This window comes from Felis catus, chromosome B2 (assembly GCF_018350175.1).
Source record: "Felis catus isolate Fca126 chromosome B2, F.catus_Fca126_mat1.0, whole genome shotgun sequence".
In the NCBI taxonomy this organism is placed as follows: Eukaryota; Metazoa; Chordata; class Mammalia; order Carnivora; family Felidae; genus Felis; species Felis catus.
The window spans coordinates 53,742,317-53,763,805 of record NC_058372.1 but is presented as its reverse complement, the minus strand read 5'-3'; the positions used below and the strand labels follow the sequence as shown (position 1 = coordinate 53,763,805).

The 21,489-nt window shown below is 39.1% G+C and overlaps 1 protein-coding gene and 1 long non-coding RNA gene across 28 annotated transcripts in view; one reads left to right on the top strand and one right to left on the bottom strand.

Annotated features, from left to right (window-relative positions):
- The window catches only part of DST (dystonin), a 503,266-nt gene that overhangs the window by 357,800 nt on the left and 123,977 nt on the right, over positions 1 to 21,489 (top strand). For 21 of the 27 annotated variants that reach the window (XM_045057678.1, XM_019830761.3, XM_019830760.3 and 18 more), the window contains 12 exons: positions 1,010 to 1,098; positions 2,073 to 2,208; positions 3,289 to 8,769; positions 8,897 to 9,046; positions 9,233 to 9,448; positions 9,636 to 9,785; positions 11,105 to 11,338; positions 12,564 to 12,716; positions 14,393 to 14,626; positions 15,062 to 15,328; positions 18,631 to 19,179; positions 20,243 to 20,419. In XM_045057678.1, coding sequence (XP_044913613.1) covers positions 1,010 to 1,098; positions 2,073 to 2,208; positions 3,289 to 8,769; positions 8,897 to 9,046; positions 9,233 to 9,448; positions 9,636 to 9,785; positions 11,105 to 11,338; positions 12,564 to 12,716; positions 14,393 to 14,626; positions 15,062 to 15,328; positions 18,631 to 19,179; positions 20,243 to 20,419 — 7,836 coding nt within the window. The remainder of the gene's footprint in view (positions 1 to 1,009; positions 1,099 to 2,072; positions 2,209 to 3,288; positions 8,770 to 8,896; positions 9,047 to 9,232; positions 9,449 to 9,635; positions 9,786 to 11,104; positions 11,339 to 12,563; positions 12,717 to 14,392; positions 14,627 to 15,061; positions 15,329 to 18,630; positions 19,180 to 20,242; positions 20,420 to 21,489) is intronic. The other 6 variants (XM_011282416.3, XM_019830766.3, XM_023254073.2 and 3 more) reach the window with 1 other exon arrangement.
- Positions 1 to 21,489, bottom strand: part of LOC109499715 — a 32,845-nt gene that overhangs the window by 769 nt on the left and 10,587 nt on the right. The window lies entirely within an intron of this gene.

Sequence of the window (21,489 nt, the reverse complement as noted above, 5' to 3'; positions counted from 1 at the left end):
AGCAAGGATTTCTTGGGGGAACAAGTTTGTTTTGAGAAATGTGGATGATAAACCTTGGTATTTTCTTATTCTGCACTTTTAAATTGCCCAAAACTTCACTAAATTCGTTTTACTAGATCTAGTAGACACTTTTTAAATGCAGATCATGCCCTAAATCCTACATCTCTAGTAAAGATTGCCTTTGTGTCAAGTGAAATTTAAGGAAATTTGATGTGAGTAATAAATGTGTGTATTAAAAATCAGTATGGCCTCATGATTACCTGTAATCATGAAAAAAACAGACTTTAAGTTGACTTTGTTCTGAATAGAGTACATTGGGAGAAAATAGACTTTTCATTTGCCCATCATTTCCTCTCATTTCTGCCTGTTTAAAAGAGTGGCAGTCCATTTCTGAAAGTATTCAGAAGTAATACACTGCGTAATTGGGAAAAAATGTTACAACTTCTTGCTTTTCCCTAAACAGATAAATTTTATTCCTCTGTCATAGATGAATTTTGCAAAGTTTAGAAATCGAAAATATTTAATCTTGGTCTGCAGATCTACAGATTAATGCTTTCACCATAATTTTTTCAAAAAGAGCAGGGTATACAAGAGCATGGGAGAAAGAAGGCACTCTTTTGGAGTAGTGTTCCACGTTCATGTATCTTTTTGATGCAAGGATGACGTTGGGCCAGTGGAAAATCTCTGGCCACTTGGGATGTTAAGGCAACCTTTATTCACTGTTGGGCTGTGACAAATGCAACAACCATATGATGTAGTAGTATTATTGCCTATGAAAATGATGACATTATGGTTAGAGAGAGATACTTTCCCCAATTGGCATTCTAAATAAAGTACTCTTCTTATTCAGGCCTGTACACTGGTAATCACTGATTGGTTATTGACTTGTGCCACCCAGAAGGTAGTCCCTTCATTTGGATCTTAATTAAAACTTGATTAATATTTAAAAATTACTATTTTCTAGTCTTGATGAGGGGGAGAGTTTGAGCATGTTTTCTTAACCTTGCAGATTTCCAGTGAAGAAATATCATCTAAGAAGGAACAATTATCTGAAGCACTTCAAACCATGCAGCTGTTTTTGGCAAAACATGGAGACAAGTATGTTGGTTTTTATTAGCTCTTTTATTCAAAATAGAGAAGTGATGTTAATGTTCAACAGAGCAAAAGCTGATAAATTTTAATTGAGATTTAAAAAATGGAAGTCAATTAGAAATTTACTTAATATAATAACATGCAACTATAAACTTAGCAATTTAATTGTCACTTTTAGTCACGTCTAGTGTTTACCAAAACCCTGAAATGTACCTGTTATTCCCAGATATTAGTGAGAAGAAAACGAGTTCAGGGAGATTAAAGATCAGTAGCTAGTGAGTAGTAAAGATTCTAAGGCAAGAGTAATTCTAAGTAGTATTCTCTGTGACTTTACTTTTCGGAAAATGTGTGTGGATATATTGTTCACTTTCTTTGCTGAGACTTGCAGCAACCTGATTTTCCATAGTTTGGTCCCATTTTTTCCAAAAGAGCCCTTCATTTATTTCAGCTAGTGCCTCAGGCAGGGAAGAAATCTACCCTTTTCTTAAATCCTTTTTGGGGCTGTCCCCAGGATCATTCCACAATGACTTTGTATTGTACCTTAGAGAATCAGGTTAATCTCCTTGTAAATTTTTTATCTTTATTCATACTTCAGCCTGAACAAGTTTCATCTTGAGTAATGGTATCTTTCTGCCCCATTTCTGTGTTGGAACTAACAGTAGGATATTTCCCTCTGTCGGATAACAGCAATTGTTATTTTAGAAATGTGTATATGCTGGAGAAGTGCTGATCTATTAATTCATATCCTTTCCTCCAGTCTGTTTCTCAGGCAAGAGAAGGATTCCTGGATGTGTAAGGGCCATTCTTAATTTTCATACACAGTCATTCTGAGACTTGAGCAATCTGTATCTGAGGGTTTATTTTATGACCACGTGCTTATTTAGAAAAGGATTCTACTTTGCAAAATCATTGAGCCTAATATGTCGTCTTCATCACTTGAAGCCTTGCATTCCTTTTTTCATACTTTCTGGTTATTTTAGAATGACAGATGAAGAAAGAAATGAATTGGAAAAACAAGTGAAATCTCTTCAAGAAAGTTATAATTCATTCTTCAGTGAATCTCTGAAACAACTACAAGAATCACAAACCTTAGGAGATACAAAGGTAGAGGAGAAGGTAATATAATTTTTTTAAAACACGATGCTCTTTCAAGATTCTTAGCTTTACTGCATGGTTGTAGAAATACATGTCAATGAGGAAGAAATGACCTTGGATTTGTGTACATGGAAAAAACATGGATGGAATTTATCTAACTATTTAGAGATCTCAGTGTTGTGTATTAAATGCAGTCCTACACTTGCCGTCATCAGTTTCTGTGACATCTTAATCTCTGCCTTGCATGGTAAAAGAAAAGAATCATTCATTTTTCTAACTCTTCTCTTTAAAAGCCATTTGTCTGCTATATTAGGTATTTTACTATGTATAAAGTAACCTTGAGTCATCTCTAAAGATGACATTGGAATGTTAGGAACTTTTTTGATTTTTAGAGATAACCATGAGATTTATTTGAGCGAAACTGGGCCATTTGCCATGGTGAGGATGCCCTAGCATCTTCTTACAATATAACAGAAATCGCTTAAAATTTGGCCTGTCCTTAAACTTTTGAAACGTGACAATACATGTTCACAATTTGCAATACAATATTCAGTATTGAAAAAATTATCTTTATATTCAATTTCCTTACTCCCTGGAATACTTTACACACTACTTGTCACATTTTGGGGGTATGTAACAATTTTTCTGGTTCATTTTTACTGTCTGCGAACAAGGGCTGTATGCTGTAAACATCAATAGCATGGGGTTTGATACTCTCTTTCATGTCAGTCGACTAATCCCACCCAGTTGCAGAGAGCATGATTTGCCTTCTTAGGTATGTGTTCTGTTTTCTCACTATCATCATTTACTCTGTTGTGTCCTCACTAACCTTGTTAATGTACACAATATTAAGTTTTCAATTCACAGATGCATGTTGTTTTCAAAGCTTTTATCACATCCTGTGCTGTTGAATAGATCACTGACATAGATCACTTGTGCATTTGAGCTGCCTAACATTCACAGCATTGCTGCGCCTTGGTAAGTAGAGGATTTTCATGTTGACGTGTATTATTTATTAAAAAAAACACCAACTAAGTTTCATGAAATTCTGCCCACCCTTGGCTCACACACTGACCTGAGAATTTTGTATTTTCCTTTCAGCTGGCTAAAGTGATTGCAGGCACCATTGATGAGACAACTGGAGAAGTCCTGTCAGTCTTTCAGGCAGTTTTAAGAGGCCTTATTGACTATGACACAGGAATCAGGTTGCTTGAGACACAGCTGATGATTTCTGGTCTGATTTCACCAGAATTAAGAAAATGCGTTGACCTCCAAGATGCCGAAAGTCATGGCCTTATTGATGAACAAGTTTTATGCCAACTCAAAGAACTAAATCAAGCAAAGGAGATCATTTCCACCATGTCATCTACCACAATTCCAGTGCTGGAAGCTTTGGCTCAAGGCATGATATCAGAATCTATGGCCATCAGAGTGCTTGAGATACTACTTTCCACTGGCTTTCTAGTTATTCCAGCCACCGGAGAACAGCTGACCCTACAGAAGGCTTTCCAACAGAACTTGGTTTCTTCAGCGTTATTTTCTAAAGTCCTGGAGAGGCAAAATATGTGTAAGGATCTTATTGACCCCTGCACCGCTGAGAAGGTGTCTTTAGTAGATATTATACAGAGAAGTATTTTACAGGAAAACACTGGGATGCGGCTTCTACCTGTGAGACCACAAGAAGGAGGTAGAATAACATTAAAATGTGGAAGAAACATAAGCATTTTAAGGGCGGCTCATGAAGGTCTCATAGACCGGGAAACCATGTTTAGGTTATTAGGCGCACAGCTGCTTTCTGGAGGTCTGATCAATTGCAATTCTGGTCAGAGAATGACTGTTGAAGAAGCTTTGATGGAAGGGGTGATTGACAGAGACACGGCTAACAGTATTCTCACATATCAGGTTCAAACAGGTGGAATCATCCACTCAAATCCTGCTAAACGTTTAACCGTGGATGAAGCAGTCCAGTGTGATCTCATAACTTCGAGCAGTGCTCTTTTGGTACTAGAGGCTCAGCGAGGCTATGTGGGACTCATCTGGCCTCACTCTGGTGAAATATTTCCTACATCTTCTTCCTTGCAGCAAGAATTGATTACAAATGAATTGGCATACAAAATCCTGAATGGCAGGCAGAAAATAGCTGCTCTTTATATTCCAGAAACTTCTCAAGTCATTGGTTTGGATGTTGCTAAGCAGCTGGGAATTATAGATAATAACACGGCATCGATTTTAAAAAGTATAATACTGCCTGATAAAATGCCAGATTTGAGAGATTTAGAAGCTTGTAAAAATGCCAGAAGATGGCTCTCTTTTTGTAAATTCCAACCATCCACAGTCCATGATTACAGGCAAGAAGAGGATGTTTTTGATGGAGAAGAGCCAGTGGCAACTCAGAGCTCAGAACAAACTAAAAAATTATTCCTGTCTTATTTGATGATAAATAGCTATATGGATGCAAACACAGGGCAGAGGCTTTTGTTATACGATGGAGACTTGAATGAAGCTGTTGGTATGCTACTGGAAGGCTCTAGTGCCGAATTTGAGGACACACCCGTAAAAGAATGTCTTGATGTCTTAGGACTCCCTGGTGTATTTCTGAATAATGCTCCAAGTAGAGGAAGGGATGACAGTGTAGCTTCACTGACTAGTTTTGATAAATGTTATTGCAGAGAACCTAAGTGTAAAGAAATCCCTGAGGAGAGAAAGAATGCCATAGATGAAGAGTTTAATGAAATGGGAAATAACATTACCAGTAGTGAATTTCATCAGTCAGAAAACCTGGCAAATATAATAGCAACTGATCATAAAGTTAAGAATTCATCCAGTGTGCGTGTTCCCAATTCTGTATCGTGCTTAACACAGCCTGGACTTGTACCAGTTAGCATGCTTAGACAAGACTCTGAAAACAAAAACTGTGAAAATCAAAGTCAAGTTGGAATAAATGAAGATGCAGGTGAATGTAGTCATTCTAAACATACTCAAAACTTTGCAAGTGACTCGATAACAAATCCTATTATGAAATCAAAAACTAGTAGAACCAGTGATTTGAATGAAAAAGAGAATGAAGGTAATATAAGCAGGGATTTGACAACCTTTGACTATTCTCCCAGGCTGAGTGCCTTGCTAAGTCATGATAAACTGAGGAATGATCAGGAAAGTCTTAATGATTTACATACCACAGAGAGCCATGGAAACAAATGTAAAGACTCTACTTTGTCATTCAGTGACCAAACCATGTTATCGGGTCAAAGAATGGGAGAAAAGTTTCAAGACCAGTTTCTGGGAATTGCAGCTATCAATATCAGTTTACAGGGAGAACACTGTCAACAAAATCCTTTAAATATAGGTGACAGTGATCCTCAGGTACCATCTCACAATGATAAATATAATTCAGATATTTATGGTGAGGATGAAGAACCGCACACTGCTTCTCAGCAGAAACCTGAAGCCGGGAAAAATGAGTCCCAAGTGGAAGAGTACTCCTGTGCCACAACTCCACAGGGTGACACCGATAATGCCAACCCATCTCGTATCTGTGGTACATCGCTGCTTGAAGAAACTATCTGCGCCGGTGACTATGAGACGTCACTGCTGGATGATCAGCACAGTGTGACAGAAACAGACACAGATAGTGATGATGATTTTTATGATACCCCCTTGTTTGAAGACGACGACCATGATTCTCTGCTTCTTGAAGGTGATGATTGTGATTGTCTACAGCCTGAGGACTATGCCACACTACAAGAGGAAAATGATGGGGCTGCTCCGCCTGGTGATGTTTTTTATGATGTTTCAAAAGAGATTGAAAATTCTGTGGTGACCCAGGGAGCACTGGTTGATAGCTTAAGTGGGAGGGAGGACACACGGTCTCCTCAGGGTTTTCTCACAGGTACTGAGAAAGCTGAATTCGATTCTGGTGAAAGAGTACGCTCAAATTCAGCTGACTCAGACAAGGACAATGGACAGTTGCTGGAAACTGTATCAGAAAGTGAAAGCGCAAACAGCCTTGAAGGTGATGAGTGTGACTCATTGGCTGATTATGAAATTGTAGAGGGAAAAAAGAGCTTCCGTGCTTCTCTAACATTTGATGACACTGGGTGTTGGAGGAGACAAGAAGAACATATAGCTGAACAAGAATTTAAATCTGATACTGAGCATTTAGATTCTGTGCAAAGTGAAGAAAGTTATGGGTATTATGTATGTGACAGTAATGATCAGGATGATGATGACAATTATGGTGATGATGATGGTGACAGTGAAGAAGGAGTAGAAGGTGAAAATGGAAAGCCCCCATACCAAGATGAGGGTATGAATAGCCAGCTGCGTGCCACCACAGTAAGTGAAAAGGAAAACGGTCATGAAAATCAAAGTGTTACTAAAGTAATTCTCCCGGATAAAGCGCACAACTACAGTTGTTCAGAAAAACAGCAAAGTGTAAATGTTTTACAACTAGAATCAACTAGTAAAAATAGCTTAGTTACTGAAAGAAGCAACCTTCCAGAATGTACACCCGAGGCTGTTGGAAAAAGCAAAGAAGACCTGTTGAATCATGACATGGCTCTTAAGGATATATTGCTGACTATCACTAAAGACACTGAATCAGAAAACACCTCTGGCTCTGTAGGTGTTTTAAATAATACTAATACCTGTTCAACTTCTGAAGTAGATAAGGATCCCATGAATGTAAAGTTTCAGTTGATTCAAGAGCCAGAGTCTACTGACACTGTGAAAGGTGGAGATCAGTATTTTGAGAATGTACCAGTTCAAGACTCCTCTCCTTTTGATAAAATCATTTGTCCTGAGCCTGATTTAACAGGAAAACCTGCTGAGGAAAGCCATTTGTCATCCGTAGCCTGTGTAAGTGCCAAAGATCATCAAGTACCTGAAAGAGGCCTAGTTAAAAAGAACAGTGACCAAAATGGTATACTAATAGAAGATGAAACATATGTTCATAAAATGTGCTCAGGTAAAGGAGATGTGCTTAGAGAAGGGCTAGAAGAAGAGAGTAGGTCTCTCAGACCTCTGCCTGGTGAAAGTACAAGGAAGACTCTTGATTTAGTGAATGATCAATTTCCATTTCCACCAGTCACAGATAGTGAAGAACATAATGTGAAAGGAAGCCTGAAAAAAACAACTGTAACTCTTGCAGATGAACCACAGAATCTACAAACAGTGGTCAACAAAAGTCCTGTTCAGTTTGAGAATCTTGAAGAGATATTTGAATCCTCAATTTCCAAAGTGATCAGTGATGACATTCTTTCAGACATTCCATTATCTGAAGGGAATACAGATACTGAGAAAGATTCATTCACTGATGGACCTGACAAAGAATCTGACCTGTTCACGTATTTAAAACATTGTGCCAAAGATGTAAAAGCAAAAGATGTATTGAAACCAAATGGAGATATACCAAGCTGTGTTCTAATGGCTTCCCCTGCTGTGAAAGAAGACATACAGTTCGGAATAAATAATGCAAAAGAGAAGACAGCTCTTACCCAGGAAGTCTCAGCTCTAAATGAGACGGCCCAACAGAATGATCTTTGTAGTAACAAAAGTGCCTCAGAAGGGGGAACAGAAGTTGGTCACTTCACACCAGAAAGGAATGAAAGCACACTTTCAATCTTTCCTCTTAAAAACGTGGAAGACTTTGGGGAAAATACTGATTTTGTGTCACCAGAACTCTGCACAAATGTGATAAGAAATGATAACTCCAGTAACCCTTTAAGCACGGACTACTTATTTTCAGAAATTCACGGTAAGATGGAAGCAATTGAGCAACAGCAGCAAAAAGAACAAGCTTTGTCTCTAGGACTCCAAGAAAAGGAGGTTCACATTCCTGAGTCATCTCAAGTATTTGTTGAGGGTGTAGAAAGTAGATTGGAAGAAGGTCCTATGAATCCTCAAGAAGTTGGAGAATCTCCAGTCTGTTCAGACACTGAAATTTTAATTCAAAGCTTAATTAAAAGGGTAAACACATTACAGTTGGCAAAAGAAGCATCTAGTGTGCCCAGTGATTCTAAAATTGGTGACTGTTCTAGAGTTTCCCCCATGAATAACTCACCAGAGCTAAAAGCAGAGAGTAGAGATGATCCATTCTGTATTGCCAATCTTAAGTCTGAGTTTCTCCTTAATATACTTAAGCAGAATGAGTATAGCCAGAAAATTACTGGAGCATTTGAATTGATGAAAGAATTAACCCAGATGGAGTATGAGCTCGAGAAAAGAGGTATTACATCCAAAGTACTTCCATTGCAACTTGAAAATATTTTCTATAAGCTGCTCGCTGACACATATTCAGAGAAAGTAGAACAGGTCAGAGACCTGAATCAAAAATCATCCACTGCTTCTGAGGTTGTGGATGAAAAGTCACACATTCTTGATGATCTTAAAGGTGAAGAAGGAAACCACTGTTCCCGTAATTTACAAAACCTAAAAGATACCGGACTTGAAAACCCGACTGCGTGTGCATCGGCATTGCCGAGTGATGAGAAACTGGGGGAGCTATGCAATGATATCCCAGAACATCTGGAAAGTATTTCAGGGTCAAAACGAGTGACTTCAGGAGATAGCTCAATGGAACAAGTAAGTTGATATTACATTTCAAATGGCAGTAGCTGCATGAAGCATTTGGGAATAATCCCATTTATTTTATTTGCTTTGAAAAACTGTGTAAAGGCTATTGATTTAACATGTCCAAATTTGTGTTTAGTTTTCCAGGGAGTTACAGCAGTGTTTACAGCACACATCAAAAATGCACGAGTATTTGGCTTTACTTCAAGATATGAAGCCCCCGTTAGACAACCAGGAGTCTCTGGATAATAATCTGGAAACATTGAGGAACCAACTTAAACAGTTAGAGGTGAGAACTGTCTGCTGCCTATTATGAATGGTAGTCAGCTGGTGTTAATTTGGAAAAAATAAGCATTGTGCTTATTTTATTTATTATATTCTAAATATGTAATATGCTACATATGCTATTACATATAAAATAATAGTTATATTTGTGTTTCTCACTGAATAGTTCTGGGATATATATTTTTTGCAGACATTTGAATTGGGATTGGCTCCAATTGCTGTTATTTTAAGAAAAGACATGAAGTTGGCAGAAGAGTTTTTAAACTCCCTTCCCAGTGACTTCCCCAGAGAACAGCTTGAGGAATTGAGTCTAGGCCACCAAAGTTTGCAGACTGCTTTCTCTTCCCTCAGCAGTGTGTCTTCAGAAAGGATGAAACGCGTCACACTCGCGATTGACTCTGAAATGGTAGGCATTGAAACTGTTCACGCTGAGTCAGAATTTGAGTCTTGAAGAGAATTTTGATTGTTTGAAAATTTAGTCATAAGGTGAAGTCTTTTATTTTCATACTATTAGCCCTTGAAACAGAACCATTTTTTGTAGGAATTCAAAATTTGGGGATTGACAGAAATGAACACGCAATTTTATTTTCTAGTCTAAACTAGCAGTTTCCCATGAAGAGTTTCTGCAGAAACTTGAGTTGTTCTCACATTGGATATCAGAGAAGAACAAATCTGTGAAGGATATTGAGATTGTGAATGTTCAAGATACTGAACATGTGAAGAAAAGTTTGCAACTTCTCAAGGCAAGTATCAAAATAAATGAGATGAAGTGCATTGAAAAACCTCCATATTAAAAAATTTCTTTTAATGTTTATTTTTGAGAGAGAGAGAGACAGAGTGTGGGTGGGGGAGGGGCACAGAGAGAGGCCCAGGCTCCAGGCTCTGAGCCGTCAGCACAGAGCCCCACATGAGCTCACAAACTGTGACATCATGACCTGATCTGAGGTCAGATGTTCAACCAACTGAGCCACCCAGGCACCCCCGTTTTTAAAAAAAAATTTTTTTTCTAAAAACTTCTGGGTTTAAGATAATAAATGTGTAGGGGCACCTGGGTGGCTCAGTCAGTTGAGCATCCAACTCTGCATTTTGACTCAGGTCATGATCTTACAGTTTGTGAGTTTGAGCCCTGTGTCGGCCTCTGCACTGACAGTGTGGAGCCTGCTTGGGATTCTCTCTCTCCCTCTCTCTGCTCCTCCTCCCCCCACCCCTCAAAATAAGTAAACATTAAAAAACTTAAAAAATAAATAAAATAACGAATGTGTAGAACAAAACGTGACTGCTAAATCTAAAATGATTATTTCCTTTCTTTGTCTCTAGAAGATGTTTGTGTCACACACGTTTATGGTTATAGACACAACTGTAAAATAATCACAACTTTGTGGATGTCTTTCTGATGCTGTTCCAACTGCCTTACCACTCTCTTCCCACCACTTACATCTTGAAATTTGTATTTATTTATTAGTCACATAAATACATAATAGTTAAATTATTCTTATAAATACATCATAGTTAAGTAGTATTTATGTACTGGCCACTTTTGTCATGGCTTTTTTTTCTCCCCAAGTTCTTAATTTGAATGGCATCCCTCATGAATGATGCTTAGGCTCCTGGCCGGTGAGTCAGAAACTGAAATTCTAACTCATTGAATTTATGTTTCAAATTCTCCATTGGCTTTTTTATGAGCAACCATAAATACATGGATATTGTAAATATTAGCAAGTAATAGTTTACTGTTGATTTCCCCCTTTAACGTGCCATGTACATGTAAGTTGGGTCTTTGTTTTTTGTTGAGTTACGTTTTAAATGTAATGTGGCAGGCAAGATTAAAATGTTCTTACAGGTGTTGTCTTTCCATATAATATTAATTACCATAGTACTGAAATAAGTTTATCATTGCTGTCTGTTACTAGGTGATGAATAGATTTTTGACTAAACAAATCATGAAAAATGTCAATAAAACCTTCAGTCCATGATATAAGAAACATATTTTAAAAATATTATTGATGTAAACTTTATATTATGGCTTAGCTCCCTTTTGTACCTTGTACTGTTTTGTTCACAGAATGTGTTAAAAGACCTTGGACCTACCAAAGTGCAGCTGGAGACCACGGCTTTTGATGTACAGTTCTTCATTTCGGAATATGCACAAGACCTGTCTCCCAACCAAAGCAAACAACTGCTGAGGCTGTTAAATACAACTCAGAAGTGTTTTCTTGATGTACAGGAATCAGTAACTACCCAGGTGGAACGTTTAGAGACTCAGTTACAGCTAGAACAAGATCTTGATGATCAGAAGGTTTGACTTTCTTTGTCGAGTTGGCATTCTTTGTTTTTAGTTCTTCCATGCGAAACCTGTAATGAGGATACCTAAGGATCATGGTGTAATATGCAAAGGCAATATGGAAAGGCAGTTAATGGAGAGGGTTAATGTAGAGATCCTGGAGTATACAACAATATTGTTTTCCATAATAATGCTATAGTTAATTTTGATTTTTTGTGACTCCTTGAAACTACTGTTTTCAAGTGGGAGTCTTGATTTTTTTTTCCTGTGTAGTAGGAAATATGGAAGTACTCAGAAATTTCGATAAATTGATGAACATATGGATAAAGAAGGTTACGGTGTCTTCTTCCTCTGGGAGGCAGTATGCCACGGCAGTGCAAAGTGTGGGCTGTGGAGCCAGACTGCTTAGTGTGTCTCAGCTGCACCCAGACGGGTGTGGTCTAGGGCAAGCCGCTCAACCACCATTTTCTCAGTGATAAACTGGAAATAATCACTGTGCTTACCTGGGTAGGATTGTGAGCATCGATAAAAAAATGAATATAAAATACTTAGTGCTTGCCTGGTATGTGTTAGGCTCCTAGGAAACATGATCAGTGGCTATCAGACGAATAACTAGTGTATGAGTAATAGGAAAGTGAAAAATGCAAGTATTAGTATTGACCTACTAAATTCATCTCTTAGTTTAGTGAATTATATTAGAATACTACATCTCATAACAATAATGAGCAAATGGGTGGGAATGGAATTAGGCATAGTGGTTAAGTAAAAATATTGCATGCAAATGCTTTTATTATTTCTTGAAGCTCCTAGGTTTTGTCTCTAGCATGATAACCTATATACACGTATTAAGTATGTTCACAGACAAATCACAACTAACTTCTGTTTTGATATCCTTTTGCAGAATTAATTGTGTGTATCGCAGGTTTCAAGAGCTTAAGAAAATGGAATGTTTCTTCCTGTCGGTCAGAGGTTCCATCTCTTACACATATGCATGGCCAGTATTCTGCTGAGCAGTTTCATCCACACATCTCCTCCTTTGTATATGGGACATGCTTTCACTTTCTGTGTCACCTTGCTCAATTTGTTACCCCACTGCTATCATGTTTACAGCATACTCAGAAAATCTTGCAAGATATGTTCTGATTTTTCTATTAGAACTTGCAAAGTGTGTTCTAATTAGGAGTAATCACAATAGTTCATGTGCACACATTTAAGATGCTTTGATTTTGCCCCGCTTTAGATCGTGGCAGAGCGTCAGCAGGAGTACAAAGAGAAACTCCAAGGGATATGTGATCTCCTCACCCAAACTGAAAACCGCCTGATCGGTCACCAAGAAGCCTTTGTGATTGGAGATGGAACGGTCGAGTTGAAGGAGTACCAGTCCAAGCAGGAGGTAAAATTTGGTTTTGCGTCAGCAGGTCTATGTTGCTGTTAAGTTTGATTGCTATTATTACCAAATCGTTTTAGCTTTTCTGAGTCAAGACATACTTAGATGGCTCCAGGCTTGAGCTTTAAACTTTATACCAAGAGTTACATTTCCATTTCAAGAAAGCCAGGTAATTTTCTTGACTGGTTTTGGTGAGATACTCAGGGAAGGAGATACAAAAGGAGGTTGCTAATGGAAATACCTTGTGTGAGGAGTTAAAACTTGGATCTATTTAAGCCCAGCTCATTCACTTGCACATCAGGTGAAATAGCCATTTATTTGGGCTCGTTCTCTTTCTTAACGCCTTCTTATTCCTTTCCTCTTTCTCTACAATTTGTTCCTTTTCAGTGAACAAATAGTGATGGCAGGTAAAGATATAATTTATATTGGTATCAGGAGAAAGAACACTCTCATTGTAACTAGTTAGCTCTTGGTTCAAATCCCAGACTCTTCCACACTGTTAGCTTTATAACCAAATCTGTTTGAGCCTCAGTTTCTTCATTGGTCACACTTCATTGCTTTTAAGAGTTAAGTAAATACTGTGTGTTAATTAAGTGACTAGCACAGTTAATGTCACATAGTATTGGCTTAATAACTAGTATCTCTTTCAGTTCAAATGCTTCTGTTTTTGCAAGTTTTATTTATTTATTTTGAAAGAGAGAGAGAGCATGAGCAGGGGAGGGGCACAGAGAGGGAGAGAGAATCCCAAGCAGGCTCCATTCTGTCAGTGTGGAGCCTGATATAGGGCTTGAACTCCCAACCCATGAGATTATGATCAAATACTTCTTAGAATAATTTGATGAGGTTGAAATTAAAAATATGAAAAAATAATATGAAAGTTCAAACGGTGCAATATGAAGAACGAAAATGCAAAGTAAAGGAGGAAGAGAAGAATAAAAATTCCATAAAGAAGTCTAGACTGAGAGGAGCTGTAACAGCTGGGGCAAAGAAGCAAACATTGCATTTTAGAGAGCTTTGGGGTTTAGAAGTTAATGTTAGTTCACTGGGAGAACTACTTTGTTTTTATCCTGAGTAGAGATATATATTAAAATAAATGTAGGGGCCCCTGGGTGGCTCAGTCGTCTGACTCTTGATTTTGGCTCAGGTCATGCTCTCACGCTTCGTGAGTTCGAGCCCCACGTTGGGCTCAGTGCTGACAGTGTGGAGCCTGCTTGGGATTCTTTCTCTGCCTCTCTCTCTGCTCCTCCCTGGCTCAGGCATGCACGTGTGCGGGCACTCCCTCTCTTACTCACTGAAAAATAAATAAACTTAAAAAAATGTTTAGAAATTGAATAAATAATACTACCATGTATTTAAAAGCTCTTATAAATGTGCTCACATGATGTAAGAATACCTGGTGTGTGCCAATTTGTATAGATTATATTATTAAATTCATTATTTTCAGTGTTTTATAAACCATATCCCTTTGTGAAATATGAAAATCTGACACCTTTCTTTAATGCTGTTTGAGATTTCGAATTATGTTAAATATTGTGATTTAAGTAACCAGCTCAAATCGACTATATTTTGTCAAACTCTGTATGCTAGATTCTCCTTGCTCACACCCTCTTTTGGAATTACAACTCTGGAAGAATTAAATAGGTAATCATTTAATAAGTTTTTTTTTTGTTTTGTGTTATAAGGAATTACAGAAAGATATGCAAGGAAGTGCACAGGCTTTGGCAGAAATAGTGAAAAATACAGAGAACTTCTTGAAAGAGAATGGTGAAAAGCTGTCACAAGAAGATAAGGCTTTGATTGAGCAGAAACTTAATGAAGCCAAGTTAAAGTGTGAACAGCTTAATCTGAAGGCAGAACAGTCAAAAAAGGAGCTGGATAAAGTTGTGACAACAGCAATCAAAGAAGAAACTGAAAAGGTCTTTATTCAAATATATGGTATACTGTTGCTTTGTTGAAAATGATTAGTGTAACAGCCACTTGAATTTTTAAGTGTTCCCAGGCAGCAGTAAGCAATGCTGAGCACCAGAGACTAGAATTCTGGGTTTCCAGTTATGTAAGTGACCAAATACTACAGAAGCTTAAAGAATTGGCTTTAACTTTTAAAAAAAATTTTAAGTGGGATTCTAAGACTTTCTACTTGGGAAATACATGAGGACTTATCAATTGTAGTTAAAATTTTTAAGGACAGTGGAAACTTCCAAGTAATTGCCTGTTGCTGTAAGGTTTAATTTCACTGCATTCAGTTTTCAGTGTGTGTCAGCTTTTAGTATCCCCACTCTAAAGTTAAATGATCTTAAAACTAGTGCCTCAGCCTGCATTCAGAATACCTACTGTGAACTTTCTCTGCCCAGGTTGCAGCTGTGAAGCAGCTGGAAGAGAGCAAAACCAAAATAGAAAACCTTTTGGACTGGCTGTCAAATGTGGACAAAGATTCAGAAAGGGCAGGGATGAGACAGAGACAGGTAATTGAACAGAACGGGACTCATTTTCAAGAAGGTGATGGCAAGTCAGCGATTGGAGAAGAGGATGAAGTTAATGGTAACTTGTTGGAAACTGATGTTGATGGACAAGTTGGAACCACTGAGGAGAATCTGAACCAGCAATACCAGAAAGTTAAGGTTGGTTATTTTACACATAGAGATATTGTCAAATTCTGTTTTTCAGGTCGGTTAAAGAGAGGAGCACCTGAGTTATCTTTCAAAGCCTTGATGACCAGGGCATCTGGGTGGTTCAGTCAGTTAAGCGTCTGACTTTTTTGTTCTGTTTTGTTTTAATGTTTATTTATTTTTGACAGAGACAGAGCATGAGTGGGGGAGGGGCTGAAGAGAGAGGGAGACACAGAATCTGAAGCAGGCTCCAGGCTCCCAGCTGTCAGCACAGAGCCCGACGCAGGGCTTGAATCCACGAAGCACGACATCATGACCTGAGCCGAAGTTGGATGCTCAAACCACTGAGCCAAGGCACCCCAAGCGTCCGACTCTTGATTTCAGCTTAGGGCATGATCTCAGTTAGTGAGATCAAGCCCCACATTGGGCTCTGCACTGACAGCGTGGAGCCTGCTTAGGATTCTCTCTCCCTCTCTTTCTGCCCCTCCCACTACCCTGCTCTCATGTTCATTCTCTCTTTCAAAATAAATTGTCTCTCAAAAACCATTAAATGTCTCTCAAAAACATTAAAAAACCTTAATGACCATTAAGAGTAAAGTCCCATTTTCTAGGTTCATCATGTCAAATGTAAGTTACTGTGAGAATTCTAAGTAACTCAAAAACAATGAGAAATCATTAGCTATGGCATTCTTCTAAGTGAAGCGACTTCTAAGGAATTGATAGAAGTAATAATAAGCTGATACTTATAGAGAAGTTATGGTGGGCCAAGTACTCTTCTTAGCTCTTTCCATCTCAACACATTTAGTCCACCCAGCTCCCTCTGAGGCTACATCCTACTCGTGTTTCACAGGTAGGGAGACTGTAACTTTACAGAAGAAGTCACTTGCCCAAGTTTATATATTTAGTGAGGGCTGGAGTTTGGATTTAAAACTAGGCCATGAGCTCAGTTGCTGTGCTAAGTTCTACTCCATATTTGCAGACCAGCTCGCTGTGCACTCTTGAGCTCTCTCACGTTCTCCCTGAGCCTTGGCTCATCTCTATAGTCAAGGGCATTGCTGAGAAGAGGAATGAAAAGCCTTTTAAAAATTTGTGGTGTGAGTGTGAATTGAAGTGAACAGTAATGCTACCACAGAACCAAAGGCAGCTTTGAAAAAACCTTTTTCACAGCGTCACACAATTGATCATTTTATTTCTGCATTTGGGTTTTGCAGTCAGATGACTGGACTTTGAGGCTCTTTTGCAGTTTTGTGTGTTTTCCTCAATGTCCTTGTCTTTTGTAGTCTTTGGAATAGAATGCTGTCCGGGAGGTTTTTATATTACAGGAAATCTAAGTTAAACCAGAAGAAAAGTGGAAGTATTTATTATATTTATGGTTTCTGGGGGCTCTTACAGAACCTTGCTATAATTATTTCTTAAAATGAAAAACTTAATGAATTCCTTTAGGAATGCCTTATGAGTCCATTACATAACAGTCAGGAAAGGTTAGTAACTTGACACAAGGAGTGAAAAATACGGGTGGGTGGATTGAGACATAAAGATGTTTCACTGCATGAGGTTTGCCTTCTGATCTTTTTGCTTCTAAGAATACGGACTCTGAAAGTGCTGTAGGAATTCCTGATGTCCTGGCAGAGTGGAGAGATAGCCCCAGTGCCTGTTTCTAGCTCTTTCTAGTTGTGCCACATGTCCTCAGCCATGGCATTTCTTCCTTCAGCCCGAGTTGCCTCACCTTAAAAGGAAGGGGGTGGATCAGAAATTTCTAAGGTGTTCTGTATGTCTAACTTACTATGTTCAGAAGACCCACTGGAGAATAGTATGTGGTTCCATTTCAAATGCCAAAGACACAGTCTGTGGGAGAAATGTTCTTCAGACACAAATATTTATCTTGTGCCCACAGTGTGGCAGGCGTTGTTACAGATAGTGAGAATACAAGTAGTTCGCTGCTGACTAGTGGGGGATCAGACTTGAAAGTGAACAGTTGCCCTACAGCGGTGCTTCTCAGTCCTGTCTACTTCACAGCATATAGTTATTCTTATTTAGCCCTTGTTGCCAACACTGCTCTACGTGCTTGGGATTCCCCAGTGAGCAAATGAAATTCCCTGTCATGGTGTTTGCATACTAGGTGAGTGAGGATGATAGGTCAGACAACAAATACCTAAATGTTATGCGATATGGGATGTTAGAAAGTGGTGAGGTTTTGCTGAGTTGGGTACAGGTGGGTGAGCGTGGGGTTGGGAGCCACTCTTCAGCATTAAATAGGATCATCTGAGTAGGCTGCATGAGAGGATGAGATCTGTGTGAAGACATAGAGAGGACATGTTAGAGGGGAAGGGGGTTGCGAGGCAGATACCTGTGGGAAGAACCATTTGGTGAGAACAGCCAGAGGAAAAGGTCCTAACGTGCCTAACAAGGTGAGGGAAGAGGTAGTATCTGAGAGACTGGTGTGCCTCAAGTAGGGTGGGAGACAGCCAAGCAGTAAGAGCTCGGCGTTAATGTTACCAGGCCCTTTGACTCCCTGAGTCATGAGAAATGTGGAAAATGACCCAAAAGGATTCTTCTCCTTTTTGCCACATTTATATGGCATATTGCGGGGAATGGAAGAAGCTGCTATGGCTGGAGAGAAAGGGACTCCAGTGTATTTTAACCCCTGGCACGTGCCATGCTCGTCAGCAGGTATTCTACACGTGTGACCTCATGTACTCCTGTCAGCAAACCCATGACAGATAGGGGTGATTGTCTCCATTCTCCCCATGCAGGAAGCTGAGGGCCAGAGAAGCAAAGTAGCTCCAGCATTCTCTTTGATCTCATTGGGCTCCTCTGAATGTGTATTGTTCTTGCTTAATTGTTGTCATGGGATTTTTATAGCTTTAAAAGGAACAAATTCTCTTTTTCCTATGTATGTGTCTTTTCGGAATCATTTCTTAATTAAAATATTGTATTTATCTGCTCAATAATTAGCTGAAGACATTAGCAGTCCCTTTAAGGTGATTGTGAGGAAGCAGTGAGTAAATTGAGATCATACTGTAGATGTTTGTTTTAGACGTGGAAGAGAAATTCATTACATTTTTTCCAAACTTCTCAAAAACAGTACTTGTCCTATGTGATCATCTAAGTACTTTCTAGAGAAGATTGGGAAACCTCCTCAGAAGTAAGGTTAGGGTGGTCAGAGCATGCTCTTCTGAAATGCACCAGTACACGGGACACACTGTGCACCTTGACAAGGTTAATGAGAAGCAAGTCTGTCAGTCCTGGGCTCCTGACACCTCAGTGTCACCCCATCGCCGCTCTGACCTTACGGCTGATTTGTTTTCACGCAGGCCCAACATGAGAAGATTGTCTCTCAGCACCAAGCAGTCCTCATGGCCACTCAGTCTGCACAAGCCTTGCTTGAGAAACAGGGTCACTATCTCTCTCCTGAGGAAAAAGAGAAACTGCAGAAGAACATGAAGGAACTGAAAACACATTATGAGACCGCACTGGCCGAGTCGGAGAAGAAAATGAAATTAACGCATTCTCTGCAGGAAGAATTAGAAAAGTTCGATGCAGATTATAGCGAGTTTGAACACTGGCTGCAGCAGTCAGAACAAGAACTGGAAAACCTGGAAGCAGGTGCTGACGACCTCAGTGGTTTAATGACCAAACTGAAACGGCAGAAGAGTTTCTCAGAAGACGTCATTTCTCACAAAGGGGACTTGAGGTACATCACAATTTCTGGAAACAGAGTGTTAGAAGCGGCCAAATCTTGCAGCAGGAGAAGCGGCAGTAGCAAGGCTGACCAGGACAATATCGATACTTCTGCAACCCACAGAGAAGTCCAGAGCAAATTGGATCATGCTACCGATCGCTTCAGGTCTCTCTACTCGAAGGTAATTTCATTTTTAAGGGAAGATCAGACTATGACTAGAGTTTTCACCCTGTCCCTCTTAACTTTTGTTTTGGAATTAGAGGCGAGAAATATAAGAACTGAAGCAGAGAAAATAAGGTGGTTTCATCCTCATTCCGTCTTTCTTATGCATGTGCTTTACTTCTGCAAACGTGTTTAAAGGCTAGGAGCCTAAAGTTATACCTAGTTAGTGTTTTGAGATGCATTTTCCAGGCAGCCTGAACTCTAGAATGCCAGCATCCGATTTGACCACCAGGTGGCGTATATGTTTTGGTTCCGAGCCCAAAGCGTGGCTTGCTAATTTGCTTGCTAATTTGCATCCTCTCAGGCTTGGGAGGTGACGTTTCATCTCGGATAATTCCCTTCACATATATGACTCTTGTTTGTTTTGCAGATATCTTTGATCAGTGCACTATTTTAATACTTAATGGCTAACAGACTGTTTCAGCTTCTTCTTGTGGACAAGCAGAAGAGTTCTGTTTAAAAACAAAACAATACGAAGAACATTTCCCTGTTTACAGTATAAGCTGAACACACTGGCCAAGTTGCACAGATGGTTTGAAGAGCATCATTGATTATTGGCCTTTGCTTCATTCTGATCTAGATTATTTGTCCTCCTTGTGCAACATCAGTCTTGTGTAACATATGAGTGATTTATTATAAGCACTTTGAAAACCTTTCCATCAAATACATGGCTGTACACATGGTGTATAAAACTCCTTGGGAATGTGCCCTGGTAGATTAGCCTCCTCTGGTGATTGATTCCTAAATCCTTTGTTCTGGGGTAAGACCCAGATCTTGTAAATATGTTTTTGAATTGGTATAAATCTAGAACTACCTCTTTGTTTTTATTGTTACTCTTTGAAGATGCTTCTGCATGTAAAAGAGAAAATCTTAATCCTGTAGGTTTCACTAACTTTGGCTGAAGTCTGGTGTTTTCCAGGTTGCATTACTCATAGGTCCTAAGGTTTTTAATACATGCGAAGATAGTGGGATTTTAATCCCCCACGCTTTTTTTCTTCTGATTTTTTTTTTTTTTTTTTTAGTGCAATGTCCTCGGGAATAATCTTAAAGACTTGGTGGATAAATATCAACACTATGAAGATGCCTCATGTGGACTTCTTTCTGGGCTCCAAGCCTGTGAGGTCACAGCAAGCAAACACTTATCTGAACCTATTGCTGTGGACCCTAAAAATCTGCAAAGGCAATTAGAAGAGACCAAGGTAAGAGAGAGAGCAAGAAAGAAAGAGAAAAGTGAGAGATCAACCCTTCTGTCGTCTTACTGAAAGCCATCCGTCTCCCCACCCTTGTGTGATGGTTTCACGTAGGAAAGGGGAATAAAGTATGGGAAAAGTACTTGTCTTTCTAAAGGGAGGTGCAACTCTAATTCACCATCCAGTTCAGTTCTCTTTCTAATAAGATTGTTTTTTCCACTGTTGTTTAACTGTTGGATGTTGCTGTTATGGCTGACATCCCACTGCTCTCTCCTCCCTAAAGAAAAACCACTATTGCCCTGGCCACTTACTTATCTTTACACTTCTTTATTTTGTTCATTGCAAGTAAGTTCCATGAAGGTAGGTGTGTTTTCCTCCATTTTGCTCACTGCTACCTCCCCAGCACCTAGAGGAGTACATGGCCCAAAGTGGGTACTCAGTAAATACTTGTTCAAGAATGAACAGGTGAAAAGGAAGAATGGATGTCACTGTCCCATCTGGGGTCTGAGGGCCAGGATTGGTGTTCCTATTGAGTATCCCTGTAATTCTTAGAGACATAAACTTCAGTTATTACCTAGCACAGTTCTCAAAAAGTCTACCTGCTCTTCAAAAAATGCAGGCTTGGTGTCAGACTGAATAATTGAAGTCTCGGAATACCCACAATGGAAGAGTGGGTATTAATCTTCAATTTAATGCGTATATTATTTATTTTTCAAAAAAAATTAAGTTTATTTATTTATTTTGAGAAAGAGAAAGAGTGCACAAACAAGGGAGGGAGAGAGAGAGAATCCCAAACAGGCTTCTTGCTGTCAGCACAGAGCCCAAAATGGGACTTGAACTCACGAACTGGGAGATCATGACCTGGGCTGACATCAAGAGCTGGAGGCTCAACCGACTGAGCACTTGTGCAACCGAAAGCCTATTTTAAAATCTTAATGTAGTGAGATAATTTTTGAAGTGTTTTACTTCTGTTCCATGTGACTATAATTTTGAATTTGAAAGTTTCATTTCATAAATCTGTTCTGTCTTTTCTTTTAGCAGGTGGGTAGCAGTCACTTATTGCTGCTGTAGCTAGAAAG